At 41.1% G+C, this 22,840-nt stretch overlaps 1 protein-coding gene across 3 annotated transcripts in view; it reads left to right on the forward strand.

Moving 5' to 3' along the window:
* zip (myosin heavy chain 10) overlaps nucleotides 1–22,840 on the forward strand; it is a 458,974-nt gene that overhangs the window by 178,423 nt on the left and 257,711 nt on the right. For all 3 annotated transcript variants that reach the window (XR_010860546.2, XM_067149903.2, XM_067149904.2), the window contains exon 3: nucleotides 22,027–22,157. Coding sequence is in view for 2 of the 3 variants with exons in the window: in XM_067149903.2 (XP_067006004.1) it covers nucleotides 22,027–22,157 (131 nt within the window). In the remaining variant the exon portion in view is untranslated. The remainder of the gene's footprint in view (nucleotides 1–22,026; nucleotides 22,158–22,840) is intronic.

A 22,840-nucleotide genomic window follows, 5' to 3' on the forward strand; every position in this document is an offset into this window, starting at 1 on the left:
GCATTTTGCGAACTTTTAAAATATGAAACGCAGTAAATGCAAATGAACTCCCTATAGAAGAAACTATGTTGAGTAAAATGTATTACTATTCCGGAAACTTAAAGGAAAGTTCGGTCACGGATGTTACAGAATTTGTGAATTCAGGTTCTTGCCTTAGACAACATTCATTTTACATACATTGTGTTGATCTGCAAGCTTTACAGGTTCTAATTCTGATATATTAATTTTAAAAATTGGAAAAGGATTGATTTTATGACTGCTTTATTCGTGTCACGGATGTTACATCTGACATATTAATAAGATTACATTGTATAATTAACACAGTTATGCAGTAATACATTATTAGGCCTCTAATCAGAAATCAGAGCAGATCATTTTATTTATTGTATGGTAGAACCATGTATTTAAGAAAAGGGTAATGTGTGGTCATTATCCAATTTGTAATAATAACATGCACAGGACTTTAAAAGACTTTTCTTAAAAAATACTACTCCTACAAGCAGACTTTGCTTCTGAAATCATAAATTCAGACACTACCGGCACGAAAAGTCATACGCCATTTAATTTCTAATTATGTCAAAGTTCATTTATGTTGTTTTCAACACATGCATCATCATCATCATCTTCATAATCAGAATATTAATTCGGAATCACTGCCAGAATAAGATGAATACACATCACGCCACCGCAATTTACTGCTCATACTTTGTGGCACTATTTCTGGAAAAGCAACTTGTACTTGTTGTTGGACAGATTTTGATGTCAAGTTAACAGCTACACGTACATCATCTTGATATGATGTATTTCTCGTATTCCTGGTGTCGTTCGGACGTACTCCCATCGTTTGTTCAAGAATATTGAAGTTTCTTCTATCTCTTTCTTGGTAACAAAAAAAGAACCTCAGTTGACTTACATTGAACTTCAGCGACTTTGAAGAATTCTTCAGCATTTTGAACAGTACGACGTCGTGACTTTTACTGCTGTACAGACCATTCGTTTAACTTGCCCACCAATGGCATCTACTGCTCCTTTGCCATGGCCAGCTCCAAAATAGTTCCACTCTACAGTTTCCACGTTGAGATCAGCAGGCAAGTAGCACATATTGAAAGCTGTATACATGCTCTTACATTGGGAAGAAATATAATCAGATTACGTAAAGGGGCATCCGATTACCTGCTCTGAAAACGAGACACTATTGTCTTAATGAAAGTCCAAGTTGACTGTCTAAAATGACTCAGATCATCACTTACAACCACATAAGAAATTGTTCTGTCGTCATGTCGTTATAACAGGTGAAAATTGAAACTTGTAATTCTCGGCATAGTCCACCTGCATCACTGCTTCACACCTTTTTAAATTATTCTTCCTGTCCTCCAAATAGCTTGCTTGCTCATCCATCACGTACATGCGCGTCTTGAATTTGGGAAGAGAGGTATTTATTTATGTAACCAGCTCCTCTAGATTTGTTGTTCTTTCTTCAACAACCAGCTGCCCATTGGTCTTGATCCACTGTTTCCATTTAACTTCCTTTGAAAAGTCGGTCAGTTTCCATAAGACATTTTACATCGTAATAACAAACTGTACATTTATTTGTCATGCAACGCTCTTCACAAATATTTCAGCAGTGCCCTTGGTGTTAAAAAATTTCGTTGATAATTAAGACAGAAACGAGAAATAGAATGAGCTAAAAATCGGAAATTTTCATGCTTAATACAGATGCATACATTGTGAGGAGTTTCTTTTACTGGGCTCACATGTTTGGGAAGCGTTTCAAAGAATGATGAAAGAGATATCCTTACTTCAGGATGTATCTCCAAGAATCGTTGGTAAGCGTCTGGAACATTCATTACAAGGAAGCGTTTCTGTCTTTTCTCCTTCTTCCCCGTGACTTCATCTTTTACTGCAATGCAGTCTCTTTTGCCAGATGTTTGCCAACTGATGCCATCATTTCCAAAAAAATTATTTCACTGTTTCCAAATCTTCTTTTGAGTATGATCGCTCCCTGCGAGACGCTGTAATTTTCGTAACTTGAATGTCGGACTTTGGGAAAGCTTCTTGTAAAAGATGCCTTGCAACAGCTTGTTTTTTTGAAAGGCTGAATGGCAAAGCCTACGTGCTTTGTGGACAGCTTTTCGAAGTGTGCTTGTTGAAGAATATGAGCTCAAAGCTGAAGGGTTTAGAGATGTATTGTTCTTTATTGCTTCTGCTTTTTTCCTCCTCCACTGCTGCACCCTCAATGTAGCCTTTTCTCTCATCAAATTCAAAAGGTTTTGTCTTTTTCACATTTGTCTTTTTCTTGTTGCTTTTTTAACCCATTCCTTTCTCCGTCCTTCTCGAAATATGCAGCCTATCTCTCTGGATATTCAGATTTAATTTTAGATCTCATTTTTGCCATTCTAGGAGCAGACTTTACAGGTGGTATTATCTACAATAAGAAAAAATATGAGCTTAGACTGAGTTATAGGTTATTTTATGTTTCTGTTTACCTACCATTAATTTTAAGGACATTTCATCATAACAAAAAAAGAAATTATAGATGGAATAAAGATAATTCATTTCATTTTACTCTGTGACTTAATAAAATCAAATTCTGCACACCGCTAATATATTGTAAATCTGCCTGAATTATTCCCAGTTATAGGTTATGGAACATGGACTATATAGTTCATAAAGTTAGACAGCCTTAACCTAAAAGTATCGGTGGTGATAGAAATGCACATCCGTGACGCCTATTTTATTCTTATTTAAACTCAGATATTATCTTTAAGATAAATATGCAAGTATTTTAATAGAATATCAACATTTCCTACCTTTGACAAAAGCGAATTTAGTTATGTGTTTTTAAGAAGTTTCTTTTTTTGTCACGGATGTTACACCATATACATCTTGACTACTGTTGTTCATTTAACTAATACATTTGCTCACCTTGGTCTCTGAAATCAAATTTGCTGAAATTCAGTGTGTGGTCTCAAAATATAAACTCAGCAGTAAACTTCCTGATGATGGAGCTAACAGTTGAACTGCCTGTAAAAAAAGTGCTGCCAACTTCAGTGAATAAAACTGGCCATATACTACCAACTGAAACCAGTTACTCCCTTTAGCAATAAAACATATCAGATACATTATTTTTCAAAATATTTAAGCATAATGCTTAAACTAGAAGTTTTATCTACTCACTGCATGAAATTAGAACGTGTTTAAAAACAAAAATTTTTGAGTGTAATTCCCACTTTACCCGGAATGGCTGTTTTCTGGATTATGTTACTATCTCTATACTCAACTCTTGAGCCGGTAAGCAGGTTTATCAACAACGAAAAGAAATGTTAATGCTAGTGGATAGCAAACTACTACTACTACTACTACTACTACTACTACTACTACTACTACTACGCACCTTGCTCTCAGATAACATTATGAAATAAACAGCTTGCGCGATTGCTACTGACAGATTCTTGCTAACAGTGGTATACAATGTTTTAATGCCAGTGCTTGAAAGCACAGTTACTTTTATTAAACACTCAGAGTAACATTTTAATTGCTATTACGAGTTTTGCAAGTAACTTTTGAACAATCAAGTGTGATAAAAAAAAATAACATAATTGTTACGATAAACATTCATCACAGTGGCTAATTACGATGGTTCGTGGTGTGGGATACTGTAGTCATGTCCTAGTTCTTGAACCATGGGCAACGGCTGAGTGGTCTAGTAAGTGTTCCTGAGAGTCGAGATACCAGTTGCTGTGGAATGGTAGTGGGCATCTCGCACATATTCTGAGTCATGTCCTTCCTGGTACGCAGGTGGCGAGGCCTATACAGTCCCCCGGTGGCCCTAACCCGTTAGAGGATAGACCCTCACTTGAATTACTGTATGTGTAAGTAAGGGTAGCATCCTGCTTCGCAGAATTTTCACCGAGCGCGTTCAGAACTTTTTTTAGCAAGCCTCGGACCTCCGGGAGTAACGGAGTCCCACTCGCCACTCCGATTTGACAGACGAGGAACTCCTTCGAAAAAACTTGTCGAACGAAATGGAATTAGATGGGAGCTATCAACATTAATGGGCCTTGTGGAAGAAAGTAAAACTGGCTGAGTCGGCAAATAGGATGCATCTGGATGTGTTAAGGGTTAGTGATAATTCGGGTAAGGGGAGATAACTGGGAAGAGATAGATTATAAAGTGTACTTGACGGGTGTTAAAGAGAAAAGGGCAGAGTGTGGGGTAGGACTGTTTATCAGAAATACTGTTACACGCAACACAGTTTCTGTTAGGCACTAATGAGCGAATGATTTGGGTAGATTTGGCAGTTGGAAGAATTAGGACGAGCATATTGTCTGTGTATTCACCATGTGAGGGTGCAGATGAGGATGAAGTTGACTAGTTTTATAAAGCATTGAGTGACATCATAGTCAGGGTTAACAGCAAGGATAGGATAGTGCTAATGGGCGATTTCATTGCGAGAGTTGGAAAGAGCAAGGGAATGCCTACGAACAACTGCGTGTAAAAATGGGAAAAAGTGAACAACTCGATGGAATGAGTGAGAGCAGCTTGTAAACGTAAAAGGAAGGCGTATCAGAAATGGCTCCAAACAAGGACTGACATAGACGGGAAATGCACACACATGAAAGAAAACTGTCCGAAACAAAAAGTTTTAGGAAGATTTTGGTAATATCCTGGAAAGGCTAGGTCAAGCAGCAGTAATTGACGGTAATAACGAATCTTAGAGAGGGGAAAACGAAATGAATAGTGTTTCGGATACATCAGGTGAACTCAAAATAGATCCCAGGGAATCACTTGACAGGCGGAAGAAATACTTAGATCTTCTCAACGTAAAAGGTGACATCTCGAAACAACTGAGCTTATGGAAAAAAAAAAAAGGACAATGATGTTGGTGAAATTACGTTTGAGGAAGTGGAAAAAATGATAAATAAACCTCGTTGTCATAAACCAGCAGGAATAGATGAAATTAGACCAGAAATGGTGAAATATAGCGGGAAGGCGGGGATGAAATGGCTTTGTAGGGTAATATTAACATGGAGTACCGGTATTAGTAAGGTACGTTCTGATTGGACAAAAGCAGTAGTTGCACCTATTTGTTAGCAAGGCAACAGGAAGGATTGCAACAACTATCGAGGTATCTCATTGATCAGATACCAGGTAATGTATTCACTGGGATTTTGGAAGGGAGAGTGCGGTCATTGGTTGAGAGTAAGTTGAATTAAAACCAGTGTGGTTTCAGACCATAGAGGGGCTGTCAGGATCAGCTTTTCAGTATGCGTCAGGTAATTGAAAAATGCTACGAGAGGAATGTAGTTATGTTTGTTTCGTAGATCTAAAGAAGACATATGGCAGAGAACAGAGGGAAAAAGAGGGAAAAGATGTTCGCCGTACTGGGATTGGGGGGGGGGGTCCATTAAGCAGACTACTAAAACCTTACCTACAATGCACTGCCGTGAACTCCCTTCCCCCCCTCAAAAGTATCATTTGTATGTCTTCTCAGTACCTAAATCAAGAATTGAGGCTTGGGAAAATGCCATTTTGAAAAATCTGACACACCCCAGAAACTGAAATTGTCAAAGTTACTGTTCTCAGTTTATCAGAATTTTTCACACCATTACTTCTACGGGAGATTTACGAACGAACTGCATGCAGATTGGTTTCTTGCAGGCAAAGCACGCATAAAGCTTTTACCTTCTTTTACTTGCCGGAAAATTCTGCATGTCTTCTTGCTATTCGCGCCCACTTCAACTTCCCTTGCCTTTTAGGTTGGAGTGCCAGATCCGAGAATACGACGAATTGTGACTCGTGACTCTGGGGAAATATTGCATTTTGAGCCTATATTTCCAACGAACTTTCAACATCCGTTGTTACGGCTATTCAGAGGAGGAACTAACTCTTCAGAGCAGTTGTCACAGTCACTACAATCTTATTCATCTGTCCACATGAGCAGAGAGTCTTCAAAATTCTGAGCTTGAATATTCACATGATTTCTTTTTTCCTTGAGATAAGTTAGCATTATAATTTTCTATACTGAGATATACCTTGACTGCCCGCACTGTCAAACAATGTAAAACCCTAAAACGGAAGAAAAACGAAAACATACTTACGTATGTATTGACACGAAGAACCTTCAGTTAACGTGGTGCGGCTTCAGAGGTCGCGCAGTTCTTCGTTTTATTGCTATTTACGCCCTTTCCTGCTCAATATTCATTACGTTCCATTTTAGTTGTGCTCTGACCGACACTATTAAAAGTTGTTCTTGTAGCTCCTGCAACTTGCGTACGATCACTAGAAAAGTTCGTATTGACCGCACTACGTTGTGATAGCTTGGAGGACTTATAGGAAAGAAGCAGTATGGAAAAGTATGTTACTTTTCATTACTGGATTTGTTACTGGGAAAGAGGAATTTTTTATCCGAATCCAGATTATGGACTTTCATGGATATTCGTTCTACACTTAAAACGCGTTTCCCTATGTGCTATATTTACAGTGCAGATTTAAGAGCCAGCAAATGAAAGCAGTACTCGTCCTATTTTTGCTCTTCTAACACAGAGCTTAATTGTTAAGAGCATAGACGGTAGCATTCAGTGCAGGCCAGCACAAACCCATATTTGTTACGGTCTTGCAGGCTAGATGCTGTCTTGTGCTTGAGAACCTCTGTATGTTTTCCTGTGGTGTATAGGCTTCTTGATATTATTCTGTAATTCTTATTGGGGCCTCAGTTCATACGAACAAATTCTGTAATTCATTATTCAGATCATAACAGGCCCTTCACGCACAAGTACACTTCTCAACGCAAACTTTTATAACAGAATCAGCGCCGAACTTTACCAGATCACTTTGTTCTTTCATAATACAATATTTCTTGACCTGCTCTTTAATATACATTTCTCAAGTCCATTTATTTAATAAACTTGCTGAACCTCCATGTAGTCAAGAAATTTGTACGCTAATTGTTAATAATTGTCGGGCTCCTTGACTTCCTTCTTTCTTTTTTTTTTTTTTTTTTTTACTCTGGTACAGAGTAATTTTCACCCGACCACTTTTTGAATCAGGAAGTGTAAAATCCCAAACGTAAAATATCGACTACAACCTAAAATCTTGGAAGGCAGCGTAATCGACTTACCACACCATTTGGCCGCGGAATGATTGATTTACTTAAATTCACCCACTCTAGTGTTATTCCGAAAGGTTCTATAAAATAGTGTTTCAGCGGTCTACAGGGTTCTGCTGTTTCCATTTCATTCTATCTCGGACCGCAACTGGATGGATATTCATGCCGTATGTAGTATGTCGGTCCCGTTGATCCTTCTGCCGACGACCTGTAGGTTGAAGCTCGTCTTGGCAATACTGTGTTGTCTCCTTCTTGTAAAACATGAGCAAACCATCAGAGATACCGCTCGTGCATTTTCTCAGGGATTGGTCAAACGCTAAACCGTTTCGCAATGCTGTCGTTGGAAACTCGTTCTAATTAAATTATGCCTGTTGTCGTCCTCAGCACCCACTACGCTAAGCCAACGTTCTGTCTCAGTCGTAGTCGGCCAACATTCGCATCCAGGACAGGACAGATGACATAACGGTGGATTTTTAGATGATCTTTCATGTTGCTGTCACAAGTAACTCCGGTTGTTCGCCTCTTCATTCAGGCTGCATGAATTGTCGTGTTGACCTCTTCGACGAGTTGGCCGTCGTCAGCTGTCGTGGAACCAAGGTATTTAAAGTTTCTCACTAGCAGCTGGTCGTCGCCGTCTACTTTGATGGTCCCCATTTCTTGTGCGTCTAACGTCCTGTACACTGTTTTTTCTTGGTGAGGCGCAGGCCATATATCTCCAGTCTGTCTCTCTATTCTTCAGTTTGACATTTTAGATCTAGCTTGTTCTCTGCAGCCGGCCTCGCGCTGTAGGTAGGGGTAGCGTGCCTGTCTCTTACCCGGATACCCGGGTTCGATTGGCGGCCAGGTCAGGGATTCTTACCTAGACCTGAGAACTGGTTTGTGGTCCTCATAGCCTACGTGATTACAATAGAGGAGCTATCTGACGGCGAGATGGCGGCCCCGGTCTAGAAAGCCAAAAATAACGGTCGAGAGGACTCGTGCTGACCATACGATACCCCATAATCTGCAGGCCTTCGGGCTGAGCAGCGGTCGATCGGTAGGCCATGGGGTTTGGTTTTGGGATTTTGTTCTCTGCAGCTAGTATGGCATCGTCAGTCTAGAAAAGGGTCCACGGTAATGTCCGGTGTAGGTCAGCTGTCATAGTGTCCATCAGTAAGTTGAACAGGGACGTTAATAGGGCAGAATCTTGGTGAACGCGTACTATGTTGGGAGGAAAGTCGTTGAATCGTCCTGCAGTAGTTTGGAGGTAGCTTCCTCGTTCTGCATCAAGCAGTTGCACCCATTTGACAAGATATGGCAAACGTTGTTTTCGAAACTCTAGTCAAAAGACTGGACGGTACTCGTTCGAAGGCCTTCTCGAGGTCCAAGAATACGAGATGATGCGGCTTGTTCTCATGTTGTTTCTCGACTAATAGACAAACATTCTGATCGGGGCAGATAAAAATTCCAATCACCGTATTTTTATTCCATCGCATTTAGAATACAAAAATATGTATTCATACATATTGTGGCCTCTTTAGAGCAATAATTTTAGAAGATACATGGACTTAAAGAATAGTGTGATAAGAGTAATACATTTTTATCAATGAAAAGTAATCCAAGCTGTTACCCGAGCTCGTTTCATTATATTCGTAAGTCATCTCCAACTGCGATTAATCAGGAACATTGTCACTGAAATGGTGACAGCCCACTAAAATGTACAGGTTGTGAAGCATACCGGTGTAGAAAGCCAAGAATAACGGCGGAGAGGATTCGTCATGCGCTGACTACACGACACCTCATAATCTGCAGGCCTTCGGGCTGAGGGGCGTTAGCTTGGTAGGTCATGCATGGCCTTTCGGGGCTGTTGCTCCATAGAGTTCGTTTGTTTTTTATGTAAAGCATAACTTATCTGAACACCATCCATATTTAAAAACTGAGGCCTTTTCACATTTACCGTATTCAGGCGTGTATAGGCTCCGCCACACCGTTGTTTTTGTAAGAAAAGAGCGATGAAATATGGCAACTTTGTAAATTGTTTTGCTGCATTGAATTCCATACTGCGCGATATTGAAGGGGGTGGTTATGTTGCAGGTAATCCCAACTTCCCCTACCCAACAAACCTGCCCGACAAGTTTTACCGGTACTGTACGTACGTAATCATAGTTCACTGAGGGTTATGTCCGCTTCCGTAGCGTGACGGTTAGTGTTATTAGCTTGCCGTCCTCGGGGCCCGGGTTCGATTCCCGGTACTGCCAGAAATTTAAGAATGGCAGGAGGGCTGGTATGTGGGGGTGTGCCTGAAAAGAGCTGCACCACCTCGGTATGAGGACACGAGTTTTCTCCGACTCACTGGCTGAATGGTCAGCGCACTGGCCTTCGGTTCAGAGCGTCCCGGGGCTAAAATTCCAGACCCGGGGCTGTTTGTGCTGTCCCCAACATCCCTGCAACTCACACAGCACATATAACACTATCCTCCATCACAATAACACGCAGTTACCTACACATGGCAGATGCCGCCCACCTTCATCAGAGGGTCTGCACTCGGCTAGAAACAGCCACACGGAATGATTATTACGGAAGTGTGAAGGTTTAACATCAGCATCGGTCGCGTACGAACAAGTTATACAGTAAAGTTCAAATTAGCGATAGTGAAACATGCAGAAGAAAATGGTAAAAGAAAGGCAGGAAGAAAATACGATATCGATCTTAAAAATGTTCGTCGTTGGGTGAACCCGAATACATCTCTTGAGAGAATCAATAGAAACACAGGCCTTTCGGGGTAAAGAAGCAAAATGCCCTCAGATGGAAACAAAGCTACTAGAAAATGTGCGGAAAGCAAGACCCCACAGAACATGCTGTATACTGAATTTGGAGTCAGCTATGAAAGGCTAAGGCGTTTTATGAAGCGACAGGATCTGGCAGTGAGGCGGCGGACATCGTGGCGCAACGTTTTCTGGAGAAGCTGCTCGAGTTTCAAAAACACGTTATCACTCTTCGAAAGAAGAATGATTACAACCTGGCGACCATCGGTAACGCTGACGAAACACCTTGTTTTTCGACATACCAGGAGGAGGTGCACTGTGATGTTAGTCACTGCTGATGGGCACAAACTTATATCATGCGCTATTTTTTAAGCGTAATACTCTCCCCAAAGAAAAGCTACCATCAGGTGTTATTGTTCGAATGCAACAAAACGGCTGGATGACTGAAGACCTTTTCATGGACTGGTTAGAAACAGTGTGGATTCGGCGACCAGGTGCACTCCTATGCCCGCCTATGCCCGCGTTCGATGCTTGTACTTCAGTTTTCGAGGTCATTTGATAGATGGCGTTAAAGAGAAGTGTCGGCAAGAAAAGTACGATATGGTGGTCATTCCTGGTGAAGTGACTGGAATGTTGCAACCTCTCAATGTTTCTATCAAGTTCACTTTCAAGGCAAAGACTGGAATGTTGCAACCTCTCAATGTTGCAACCGAATTAGGTGATAATTAGCACACTCATCGGGACCCTCACTCTTCAGAGTTCGGTATATAGGCAGTTCTGCTGGAAGATCATCTGGAGCGGTGGCCTTTCCTGGCTTAATTTTCTGTAGAGCAGCCTTCACCTCTCCGATTTAAATGTATTTCTCTGGCCCTTGGACAACAGAAATTGGCGGTATTGGCGAGTGGGGGAATTCTTCGGTTGAGATCTTCAGGAAGTAGTTTTGCCAGCTTTCTCTTGCTTTTCCGTAATCAAGCGGCAAGGTGCCATTTTCATCACTGACAGGGTAGAATCTATGGATGTTCTCCATTTTGCGAGATCTTGATTTAGCAAGCATGCAGATGTCTCGCTCCCGTTCACGCATGTTCAAGTTTTGCGTAAATACCTACAAACCGTGCGAATTTTGTTCTGGCTATGTTCTTCGCTTTGCTACGGGCTGTTCTATAGGCATTCCCACAAGGCGATGTTCTGCCGGCAAGAAACTCATGTGACAATCTTTATCTTCTTGCGTAGTGCGTTTTTGGCATTATCGTTCTGAAGTCGTGTATCTGTATCGATCCACCGGCGACCTGGCTTTTTTGTTCCAACAATAACATGAGCAAAGCAGCCCCTTTCAGTTTCATCCAACGTTCCTCCACGGTGATGATCAAACGGAGTGTACCAGTAATCCGTGCAGCTATGTCGGGTCCCTCCTCTTCGAAAAGTTGGAATTCAAGAGGACAGATTGGGGACAAATATTCGTTTATAGGTAGGGGAGTTACGGATTGGAATAAATTACCAAGGGTAAATTTCCAAATTCTTTGCAATCATTTAAGAAAAGACTAGGAAAGTGACAGATAGGGAATTTGCCACCTGGGCGACTGCCATAAATGCATATCAGTGTTGATTGATTGAAGAGCCACCATTTGATTCTCGCTGGTTGAGTTCGCTGTACGTGTTTGTTTACTGGTAACTTGATGCGTAGTTTGCAGATTAACGGTCGGTGTTGCGTCGTGACTTTCATACGGCACTACTTTTGCCTCGAACCCGTCTTTCAGGTCTTTTAGATGTGATGTTGGTGCTAAGTGCTTGAGTTTAAGATATCGAAGCTTTGCATTTTTTTTTTAAATACGAAAACTTTTAAGTAATAGCCTACTAATGCTGTTGTTTTTACGTCCCACTGACGCCGAGACGCCGAGTTGTCGGTGTTTTGGTTGGAGTTGTTACGTGCCAATAAATTACCGGTACGAGGCTGACGTATTTGAGCACCTTCAAATACCACCGGACAGAGCCAGGATCGAACCTGCCAAAGAAGGCCAGCGCCTCATCTGTCTGAGCCACTCAGCCCGGCTAAACTTTTAAGTATTAGGATGTTGTTGTTGGAGTCATCAGTCCATAGACTGGCTTGATGCAGCCTCCATGCCACCCTATCCTGTGCTAACCTTTTTCATTTCTACGTAACTATTGCATCCTACATGTGCTCTAAGTTTTAGGATTGATGGCGGAATTAGTTCGAAGTAGTTCTGGGGTTTAGACAAGGTTGTATTCAGCAGTACCGGTATTGTTCCTAATTGATGCACATAGTTTACTGGCAGACATGAAATGGTAGGGTGGGGTTCGATTTTGGAGAAGTACGGTATGCTAAGCAGTTGGGCTCAAGTGAATTAGAGTAGAACCCCGTTCATCCGAAATAAAGGGGACTTAGCCACTTCGGTTGACGCGTTTTTTCGGATGACACATAGTAAAAATTTTCGGAAGTTAAAATGTCGAAATAAAAATGCATAAACTCTGTTAAGCAAAGGTGCATACTGTATATTAACATTAACATATTTACATAATCACTCATTGTATAAAATTAGTGATTTTCTTCTGAATTTTCTTGGCGCAGCGCTGTCGTGCAGGTATGTCGCGCCACCGTTTAATCAACCGTACATCAGCTGGTGTAGATTCATTGCTTTGTTCAACAAAGCGCAAAGCAATCTGAAATAATGAAACAATTTTTTGTTACTACTGAACTGAATACTGTATACAGTAATTTTATTACAGTACTGTAATTGAAGCTTGTGGTACTGTATGTTAATAAAAATCCGAAACCAATCTTACCTCCTATGCATTAAATCCATCATCTGCTGTAATAACTTAATTCTCAGAACTGCTATTGTCAAGGTCTGAGTCTTCATGACGAATAATACACTAGTAATAATTCCTGCTTGTTCAAGGGGAAAAAAAATATCGTGGAACGAACTAGAGGGTAAGAAAGTGTTTTGTTTTATGCTACACGTGCATTCTGGCGTGTCATAATATAAAAATAGGGTTTGCCTAGTAGCGCTCAGCACATATAGCAAGATAATTACAACATCGACGGCTAAGAACGAGTGGGTAAAAACAAAATATTAAAATACAATTTTGCAAGAGCATTTCGGTTAAGCGGGGTTCTACTGTACTTGGTTTTGATTTAACGTCTTTAGAGGTGGTGGTGATTATTGTTTTAAGAGGAAGTACAACTAGGCAACCATCCTCTATATAACACTAATCAGAGAGAAAAATGGAAGGGGTCCGACACTTCGAAAAATGAAGGTATCGGCCAAAGGAAGACAAGGGCCACGAAGGGCGTGAAAATGAAAGACTCCCTAGCCCTCGCAAACCTAATAGCGCCGGGGTCGGAAAAGAACAAGAGTTGACCAAGGGAGGTCGGATAGGATAGATGAAAGTGAGGAGCCTGACACAAGTAAGTGGAAGCAATGCCAGGACTCAGCTGAGGGCCCCGTGGTCGCCAATCCACGCTCCATAGTTCAGAGCCCCTGGGGCCCCTTTTAGTCGCCTCTTACGACAGGCAGGGGATACCGTGGGTGTTATTCTACCGCCCCCACCCACAGGGGGACGTCTTTAGAGGGCGGGTGGAATTATGAGCATAGTGGGTAAGCTGCTGGCTTTTCACCCAGATGATTCGTGTTCGAATCTCAGCGACATCTAGAGCGAGAGCGTATATTTCCCGAAAAACACAGGGCTTCAAGAAGAGTTTGGCCGTGCGGTTAGGGTTGCGTTGTTGCATTCAGGAGAAGATGGGTTCGAATTTCACCGTCGGCAACCCTGACGATGTATTCCCGTGGTTTCCCTATTTTCACACTAGGCGAATGCTGGGACTGTACCTCAAGGCCTCGGCCACTACCCTCCTAGTCCTAGCCCTTTCCCATCCTTGCATCGCCGAAAACCTTCGAGTGTTAGTGCGACGTTAAAACACTAGGGAGGGGGGAGCAGGCAAAACTTAGAATGATCTCGCGGTCCCAAGAGTGACAGAGATAACCTGACGATTTTTTTATTAAAAGTGGAGAACTAGGAACAAGTGCATAGTGGATGTTATGGCACATTTCCAAGATGAGTCATGTAGACTCGGAAGAACGCTAGGCTCGAATGCGGGTTAGGCAATATGTAGTAGTAGTAAATTTATTTATTTATTTCTCCAGATTGTACAGTTTTTCAACCAAATTAATTTTTACGGAGAAATAAAAGAGAGAACAACCCAAAAGGAAAACATACAGAAAGCAACCCACAATACAATAAAAACAAGATGTAAATAATGAAAAAAACCCTGTTGAATAAGTCTTCGGCAACACGGCAAACAAGGCAAAAAACAAACAAAAAAGCTAACTATAGCAGTCCCTACAGTGAACAGTTGGGAATCGTTTCAGGCATGTGTATTTTGGAATGAAGGCCGCAAAAGGTGTGGAATCGAAATGTGGTAAATGCAGTGAATTCATATTACATTATACTTACTGTATTTGTTCAGGCCATTTTTGCTATACTAGAAGATGTGTGCAGGCTATGAGATAAATTGCTGGTACAAGGGCGGTGGAAAGAAGTATTTCCGTGATGACCATAGTACGTATGTTTTGAGTCTTCAGTCTGAAAACTGGTTAGGTCCTTAACAGCTTCACTGTCAGCTGTCGTAGGTAGCCTAGGTGTTACTGAAGAGGTGTACTTGGGGAATGAATTGCAAGCTGGTTTCCTGAAGGTACAGCCACGGGAAACCATTTTCAGGGCTGCCGACTGTCGGTTTCGAACCTACTGTTTCCTGGATACAAGCTCACAGCTGCGCACCCCTAACTGCACGGCCAACTCACCCTGTGGTTTCCTATTGCTTTCCTCACTAGGCCAGAAGGTGCTATAGCGTATGTCTGCCAAATCCACCGAAATGCACTCGCCAACCAAACCAAACCAAACCAAACCAAACCAAACCAAACCAACCAACCATTCAGCACAGGGAATGGTTGCATTAATGATGGTGTTAATTTGTATTGCTCATATTGCAGTAATTTTGTACTGTCAGAGTTAAGCATAAGTCTGAGACAGGTCAGTAAAGGTAACAATGTTATTATAGCCGATATCAGAAGGCTCAGTGCGCTGTAAACACTATCACATCAGAAATGAATCTGGGCTTATTTAAGACAGAAAGAACAGAAATGTTGAAGCTGTGCATATTTATTAAATTCAGTGGTTGGGCTGTATGTTGGGCAGGTTTGGCAAGTAAGGGCATGTTACGGTATCCCAAATGACGATAATTGTACTTGTTTGTTCATTACGCCAAAGTGCAATGTTTGCTTCACATAGAGGATTTTGGAGAGGCTTACAGACCGAATAATAAATAATGCATGTTTAATATCCCCGTTTGTTTGCTATAAATTTTAAGTGACACTAGGACTTGAGTTGGTTTTTAGCATGCATATAAATTATTTGCGTATGTCTCTGATTTATGAATACTTCAGTTAATTGACAGCCAATTGCACAATGTGACTCGATCACTGCAGACTTGGACATAGAAGGTGAGTGCCTAACCAACTGTACTACATGTATGCTGACAGGAATAGTCTGTAATATGAGAGAGAGAGAGAGAGAGAGAAGACTAGACCAGACTAGACTAGACTAGACTAGACTAGACTGAGGTGGGGTGTGAAAACAGACTTGGGGAATCCCAGCCAATGTACAGAAGATTTTTGAAATTAAGTCACATTGGTCTATTTGATTCCACTTAAAAAAGATCGTGTTGTCATCGTCGTCAGGAGATCAACAGCCATGTTAAACTACAGGCTTGCTTTCGCTTACAGACTGAACAAGATGCATGTTTTGTTGCAGTTGATTGAAATGGGAACTTACACACCTGAATTATAACATTTCTCTCTCTGAGGAGTATTGAGCACAAAATTTTGCTAAATTTAAATTTCAAGATGAGGGCAGGTTTTCTGTATGTGTATCCTTTAAACTTGCGGGGAGCTGTCTAGTTCATATGAAACCTGAAATTTGCTTAATAACAGAGGCAAACTGGAAGTACAGATGCCATTGTTTATAAAAGAAACTGATGTTGAAGGAATTTCTTATAGCTGTAAAAGGCATGAGTCAAGGGCAGATATTCAAACCACGGAGAAGTTAAGAGGGGAAGTGGTAGTGTCATTTGACTATTGGAGAAGGGGGGTGCACTGTTTGTACATTTCTAGTAGTTACTTATATACTTTCTCCTTCTCTCATAACTGTGGCTATACTTTCTCCTTCTCTCATAACTGAGGCAAGTTACTTGATCTTTGGCATCCATTCATATTTACTGGTCTGTTTTTTTCAGGCTTGTGTATAACACTGTTTGAAAATTGCACAAACCTAATGCTTGAGATTGTATGTTTGCAATAGTAACAGTTGCCATATTTTAAAATTTTTGATCTTTTAAACTTACATTTGCCATTAGTGATGCATGTGATAATATTTATTATAATGTACTTCATAATAAACAGATGACTATGGCAGCAATAAACATTTTATAATAATTCATTTTTATAACAAATTACAAGGACATTTTTGTTCTGGGATCTGGAAAGATACATTTTTCATCCATAATTTTTCAGTTTTTGACCTATTGATTGATTGATTGATTGATTGATTGATTGATTGATTACTTAAGGGTAATATATGTAGAGCTGTGAAGCTCCATTCAAGATGGTTAGAATATTAATCACCACAATACAGTACAACAGAAGTACACTGATGTTCATAAAAAAACAGAACACCTGGAAAGACTAGAGATAGACCGGGCGAGTTGGCCATGCGGTTAGGAGCGCGCAGCTGTGAACTCGCATCTGGGAGATGGTAGGTTCGAACCCCACTGTTGGCAGCCCTGAAAATGGTTTTCCGTGGTTTCCCATTTTCACACCGAGCAAATGCTGGGGCTGTACCTTAATCAAGGCCACGGCTGTTTCCTTGCCATTCCTAGGCTTTTCCTGTCCCATCGTTGCCATAAGACCTATCTGTGTCAGTGCAATGTTAAACAAATGGCAAGAAAAAAGACTAGAGATAGGAAGTTCATATTCTCAGGACATGTTCATTAACATGTTCTGCAGATACAAGCAGCATTTCAGTCACTTAGGTTCAGCATGTGTCCTTTTGCCTAGTTGGTACTGGGTCCTCCATGGGCACTGGTAACTTGTTCCATGCGTGATGGTATTGACGTGTATAAGGCGCGAATGGCGTCCTGGGGTGTAGCCATCCATGCTGCATTCACCTGGTCCACAGTTCATTTTTGGTGGTTGGCATTGGGTCACAGCACCGCACCCGTCCTTTCACCATATCCCACACATTTTCGATTGGCGACAAGTCCGGTGATCGGGCGGGCCAAGGCAACAGTCTGACATCCTGTGACAACAAGAAGGCATGTGTTCATTCAGCAACATGTGGTCGTGCATTGTTCTGCTGTCTGGAGAAAGGTTATCATGCAGAAAGGGTATGGCTATGGGTCGCAGGATGTCATCCATGTACGTCACACTGGTCACAGTGCCCTGGACACGTACCAACTGTGATTTGTGGTTGTACCCAATAGCACCCCATACCATAAGGCCTTGAGTTGACGCTGTATGTCTTGTGCAAATGCAGTCAATGTGATGCCTCTTCCCCTGTCTGCAGCGAGCCAAAATACGGCCATCATTTTCAAACATAACCTGGATTCGTCCGAAAACATTATCTGCTGCCATTCCTGTCCCCAGTGACATCGATCCATACATCATTGCGCTTAGCATGTTTGTGCACATTAGTCAAAGGTAGGTGTTGAAGTGGACGACGCGCCGGTAACCCAGACCATAATAAATGGCAACAGACTGTCACTTCTGATAGTGTATGATGTGTTACACTGTTCTACTGTTGCACCAGAGCAGAGAAGGATGCAGATCTGTCCCGCAATGCCATTCGGATGAGGTGTCGATCTTCTCGGGGAGTGGTCTGGGTAGTGCGACCAGACCCATCTCTTCATGTTCTATGGCCTTCTGTGAACCATTTTGTACACACCCGCTGCACTGCCGACACACTTCGCCCCACACGAGCAGCAATTTCTCGGATGGATGCATCACATTCTCTCATGCCAGTAATGCGCCCTATTTCAAACTCACCCATTTGACAGTACGATTCTTGCATACGTCTGTGAGGCATCCTGCATGTCTGCTTAAGTCACACTGATCCATTACCTTCGGTTTATAGCGACGGCGAGAGCCGCAGGCACCCCTTACCAGTCGGTGGTGGGGCGCCGATATATCAATGTGGACCTTGAACCTGAGGGCTGACATGTTTCAAATGCTAATCATTTCTTCAGAACACACTAATGATGTCTTCTTGTGATTATGGACTTCCTAACTTCTTTCAAGGTGTTCAGGTTTTTATGAACGTGAGTGTATAATGACATGAGTAATATAAGTTATGCAGTATAACGTAACATTCTGGATTGAAAAAAATAGACTGGATATAGGGATGATATACTCCATGATGTACTATTAATGACCTGTGTAAAAAATCTACATCCAACCAAGAAGGGTGAAGGGAGGAAAGGTGTCTTATACAACCTACAACCTGAGACAGTCTGAATTCAAAAATAATAAAGGTGTTCTTTAATCCACCTATTCAATACTTTAATTTCCACTTACAGTGGTTACATAAACAGACTATCAGTTGAAGTTTGAATAGGTGGATTAAAGAACACCTTTATTATTTTTGAACTGTAAATTTTCAATACGGACTAAGTAGGGTAGCGTCCTGCTTCATGAATTTACTGAGCTCGGAACATTTTAAGCAAGCCTCGGATCAATGGGAGTAACGGAGTCCCACTTCCATTCGATAGGCGAGGGACTCTCTTGGAAGCAACTTGGCGAACGAAATGGAATTCGATGGGGAGCTATCAATATTAATGGGGCTTATGGAAGAAAGTAGAACTGGCTGAGTCAGCAAAGAGGATGCATCTGGATGTGCTAGGAGTAAGTGATATTCGGTTAAGGGGAGATAACGAGGAAGAGATGGGAGATTATATAAGTGTACTTGACGGGTGTTAGAAAGGGAAGGCCAGAGTCTGGGGTAGGGCTCTTTATCAGGAATACCATTGCACGCAACATAGTTTCTGTTCGGCACGTAAATGAGCGAATGATGTAGGTAGATTTGTCAGTTGGAGGAATTAGGACTAGAATTGTGTCCGTGTATTCACCATGTGAGGGTGCAGATGAGAATGAAGTTGACAAGTTTTATGAAGCATTGAGTGACATTGTGGTCAGGGTCAACAGCAAGGGTAGAATAGTGCTAATGGGCGATTTCAGTGCGAGAGTTGGGAATAGAACTGAAGGATACGAAAGGGCGATTGGTAAATGTGGGAAAGATATGGAAGCTAATGGGAATGGGAAGCGTTTGCTGGACTTCTGTGCTAGTATGGGTTTAGCTGTTATGAATACATTCTTCAAGAATAAGGCTATTCACCGCTACACATGGGAGGCTAGGGGTACCAGATCCATAATAGATTATATCTTAACAGACTTCGAATTCAGGAAATCTGTTAGGAATGTACGAGTTTTCCATGGATTTTTCGATGATACAGACCACTATCTGATCTGTAGTGAACTAAGTATCTCTAGGCCTAGGGTAGAGAAAGTGAAATCTGTCTGCAAACGAATAAGGGTAGGAAATCACCTGGATGAGGAAATTAGACAGAAGTACATGGATATGATTAGTGAGAAGTTTCGAACAGTAGACAGTAAGCAGGTTCAGGATATAGAAAGTGAATGGGTGGCATACAGGGATGCTGTAGTAGAAACAGCAAGGCAATGCCTAGGAACAACTGTGTGTAAAGATGGGAAAAGGCAAACATCTTGGTGGAATGATGAAGTGAGAGCAGCTTGTAAACGTAAAAAAGAAGGCTTATTGGAAATGGCTCCAAACAAGGGCCGAGGCAGACAGGGATTTGTACGTAGATGAAAGAAACAGAGCAAAACAAATAGTTGTTGAATCCAAAAAGAAGTCATTTGAATATTTTGGTAACAGCCTGGAAAGGCTAGGTCAAGCAGCAGGGAAACCTTTCTGGACAGTAATATAGAATCTTAGGAAGGGAGGGAAAAAGGAAATGAACAGTGTTTTGAGTAATTCAGGTGAACTCATAATAGATCCCAGGGAATCACTGGAGAGGTGGAGGGAATATTTTGAACATCTTCTCAATGTAAAAGGAAATCATGATGGTGGTGTTGCGAACAACCAAGCTCATGGGGAGGAGGAAAATGTTGATGAAATTATGCTTGAGGAAGTGGAAAGGATGGTAAATAAACTCCATTGTCATAAAGCAGCAGGAATAGATGAAATTAGACCTGAAATGGTGAAGTATAGTGGGAAGGCAGGAATGAAATGGCTGCATAGAGTGGTAAAATTAGCATGGAGTGTTGGTAAGGTACCTTCAGATTGGACAAAAGCAGTAATTGCACCTATCTATAAGCAAGGGAACAGGAAGGATTGCAACAACTATCGAGGTATCTCATTGATTAGTATACCAGGCAAAGTATTCACTGGTATCTTGGAAGGGAGGGTGCGATCAGTTGTTGAGAGGAAGTTGGATGAAACTCAATGTGGTTTCAGACCACAGAGAGGCTGTCAGGATCAGATTTTCAGTATGCGCCAGGTAATTGAAAAATGCTACGAGAGGAATAGGCAGTTGTGTTTGTTTCGTAGATCTAGAGAAAGCATATGACTGGGTACTGAGGAAAAAGATATTCGCCATCCTGGGGGGACTATGGAATTAAAGGTAGATTATTAAAATCAATCAAAGGCATTTATGTTGACAATTGGGCTTCAGTGAGAATTGATGGTAGAATGAGTTCTTGGTTCAGGGTACTTACAGGGGTTAGACAAGGCTGTAATCTTTCACCTTTGCTGTTCGTAGTTTACATGGATCATCTGCAGAAAGGTATAAAATGGCAGGGAGGGATTCAGTTAGGTGGAAATGTAGTAAGCAGTCTGGCCTATGCTGACAACTTGGTCTTAATGGCAGATTGTGCCGAAAGCCTGCAGTCTAATATCTTGGAACTTGAAAATAGGTGCGATGAGTATGGTATGAAAATTAGCCTCTCGAAGACTAAATTGATGTCAGTAGGTAAGAAATTCAACAGAATTGAATGTCAGATTGGTGATACAAAGATAGAACAGGTCGATAATTTCAAGTTTTTAGGTTGTGTGTTGTCCCAGGATGGTAATATAGTGAGATTGAATCAAGATGTCGTAAAGCTAATGCAGTGAGCTCGCAGTTGCGATCAACGGTATTCTGTAAGAAGGAAGTCAGTTCCCAGACGAAACTATCTTTACATCGGTCTGTTTTCAGACAATCTTTGCTTTACGGGAGCGAAAGCTGGGTGGACTCAGGATATCTTATAAGTTAGAAGTAACAGACATGAAAGTAGCAAGAATGATTGCTGGTACAAACAGGTGGGGACAATGGCAGGATGGTACTCGGAATGAGGAGATAAGGGCTAATTTAGGAATGAACTCGATGGATGAAGCTGTACGCATAAACCGGCTTTGGTTGTGGGGTCATGTGAGGCGAATGGAGGTGGATAGGTTACCTAGGAGAATAATGGACTCTGCTATGGAGGGTAAGAGAATTAGAGGTAGACCAAGACGACAATGGTTAGACTCGGTTTCTAACGATTTAAAGATAAGAGGTATAGAACTAAATGAGGCCACAACACTAGTTGCAAATCGAGGATTGTGGCGACGTTTAGTAAATTCACAGAGGCTTGCAGACTGAACGCTGAAAGGCATAACAGTCTATAATGATAATGCATATATGTATGTATGTACTGTATGTATGTATGTATGTATGGACCAAAACTGAGATTTATAACATGTAATAGTCTGAAGTCATATGCTGTAGTCTTGGATAACCTGGCATAACAAGTATATTATTGGTGTAATATAGGGAATGTTATTAGGAGATTGGACCAATACAGAATGTAAAGTTTAATTATGGTATCATGTATAACCTGTCATTAGAACATTGAGATAGGGAGTGTATACTGTGTTTAATGCATTTTGTAATAATTCCAAATCTGTTGTTTATTACTTTAATTTTGTATTTTTGTATTGTATAATTAATATATTCATTACTTCTGAGGTTGAAATTTAATGTATAATTTGTGATGTGTGCTGTTGCAGATCGTGAAGACCAGTCCATCCTGTGTACAGGAGAGTCCGGTGCTGGTAAGACTGAAAACACTAAGAAAGTGATCCAATATCTGGCTTATGTAGCTGCCTCAAAACCCAAAGGATCTACCACTCCCCACACGGTGAGAACAATGATCTTTGTGGCTGAACCCCAACTTTATTGTAAGAATTGACTGAAATAAGAGAAGGGTAATTTTGAAAGTATAATGGCTGTATTACATACCCGATGTTATGTTCCGTGATCCATACTTGGCACTTAGCTTAGTAATATGCTCCTCAGATGGGATGGTTTGAGATTCCAGTTGAACCAGTCTTCTCTTCAGAACCATTTAAGGCTGTGGATTAATTTCTAGGTAGACTCAACAGTAATCAGTTTGCACAGCTATAATACACATACCACAATTTTGTTCTTATTAGACAGTTTTTTAAAAAAAACTGTACTTTTGCTCCATCTACCTTGAATTAGTCTACCAGTTTTTATTATTTTTGTATGGAAGGATGGGCATTAGGGAGTTCCTTATTTTGCAAAAAAAAAAAAAAAAAATGTGCAATTTTTTTTGGGCTCACCCCCTAAATATTTTCCATTGGGTCAAATGTACTAAAAAAACAAAATTTCATCTCAATAGGCCGATATTACCTCGTACCAAATTGAGCGCAAAATTTGAATGTTAGGATTGATAGGTTTTCTAGTTTTAAGTCTGTGGAAAAGCTGTCGATACATGTTTAATATCTAATTTGCTATTATAATTTAATTAATTTTCTCTCTTTAGATTGTATTATGTTTTTTTTGTATTCTTGTGGATAC

This window comes from Anabrus simplex, chromosome 6, assembly GCF_040414725.1.
Source record: "Anabrus simplex isolate iqAnaSimp1 chromosome 6, ASM4041472v1, whole genome shotgun sequence".
In the NCBI taxonomy this organism is placed as follows: Eukaryota; Metazoa; Arthropoda; class Insecta; order Orthoptera; family Tettigoniidae; genus Anabrus; species Anabrus simplex.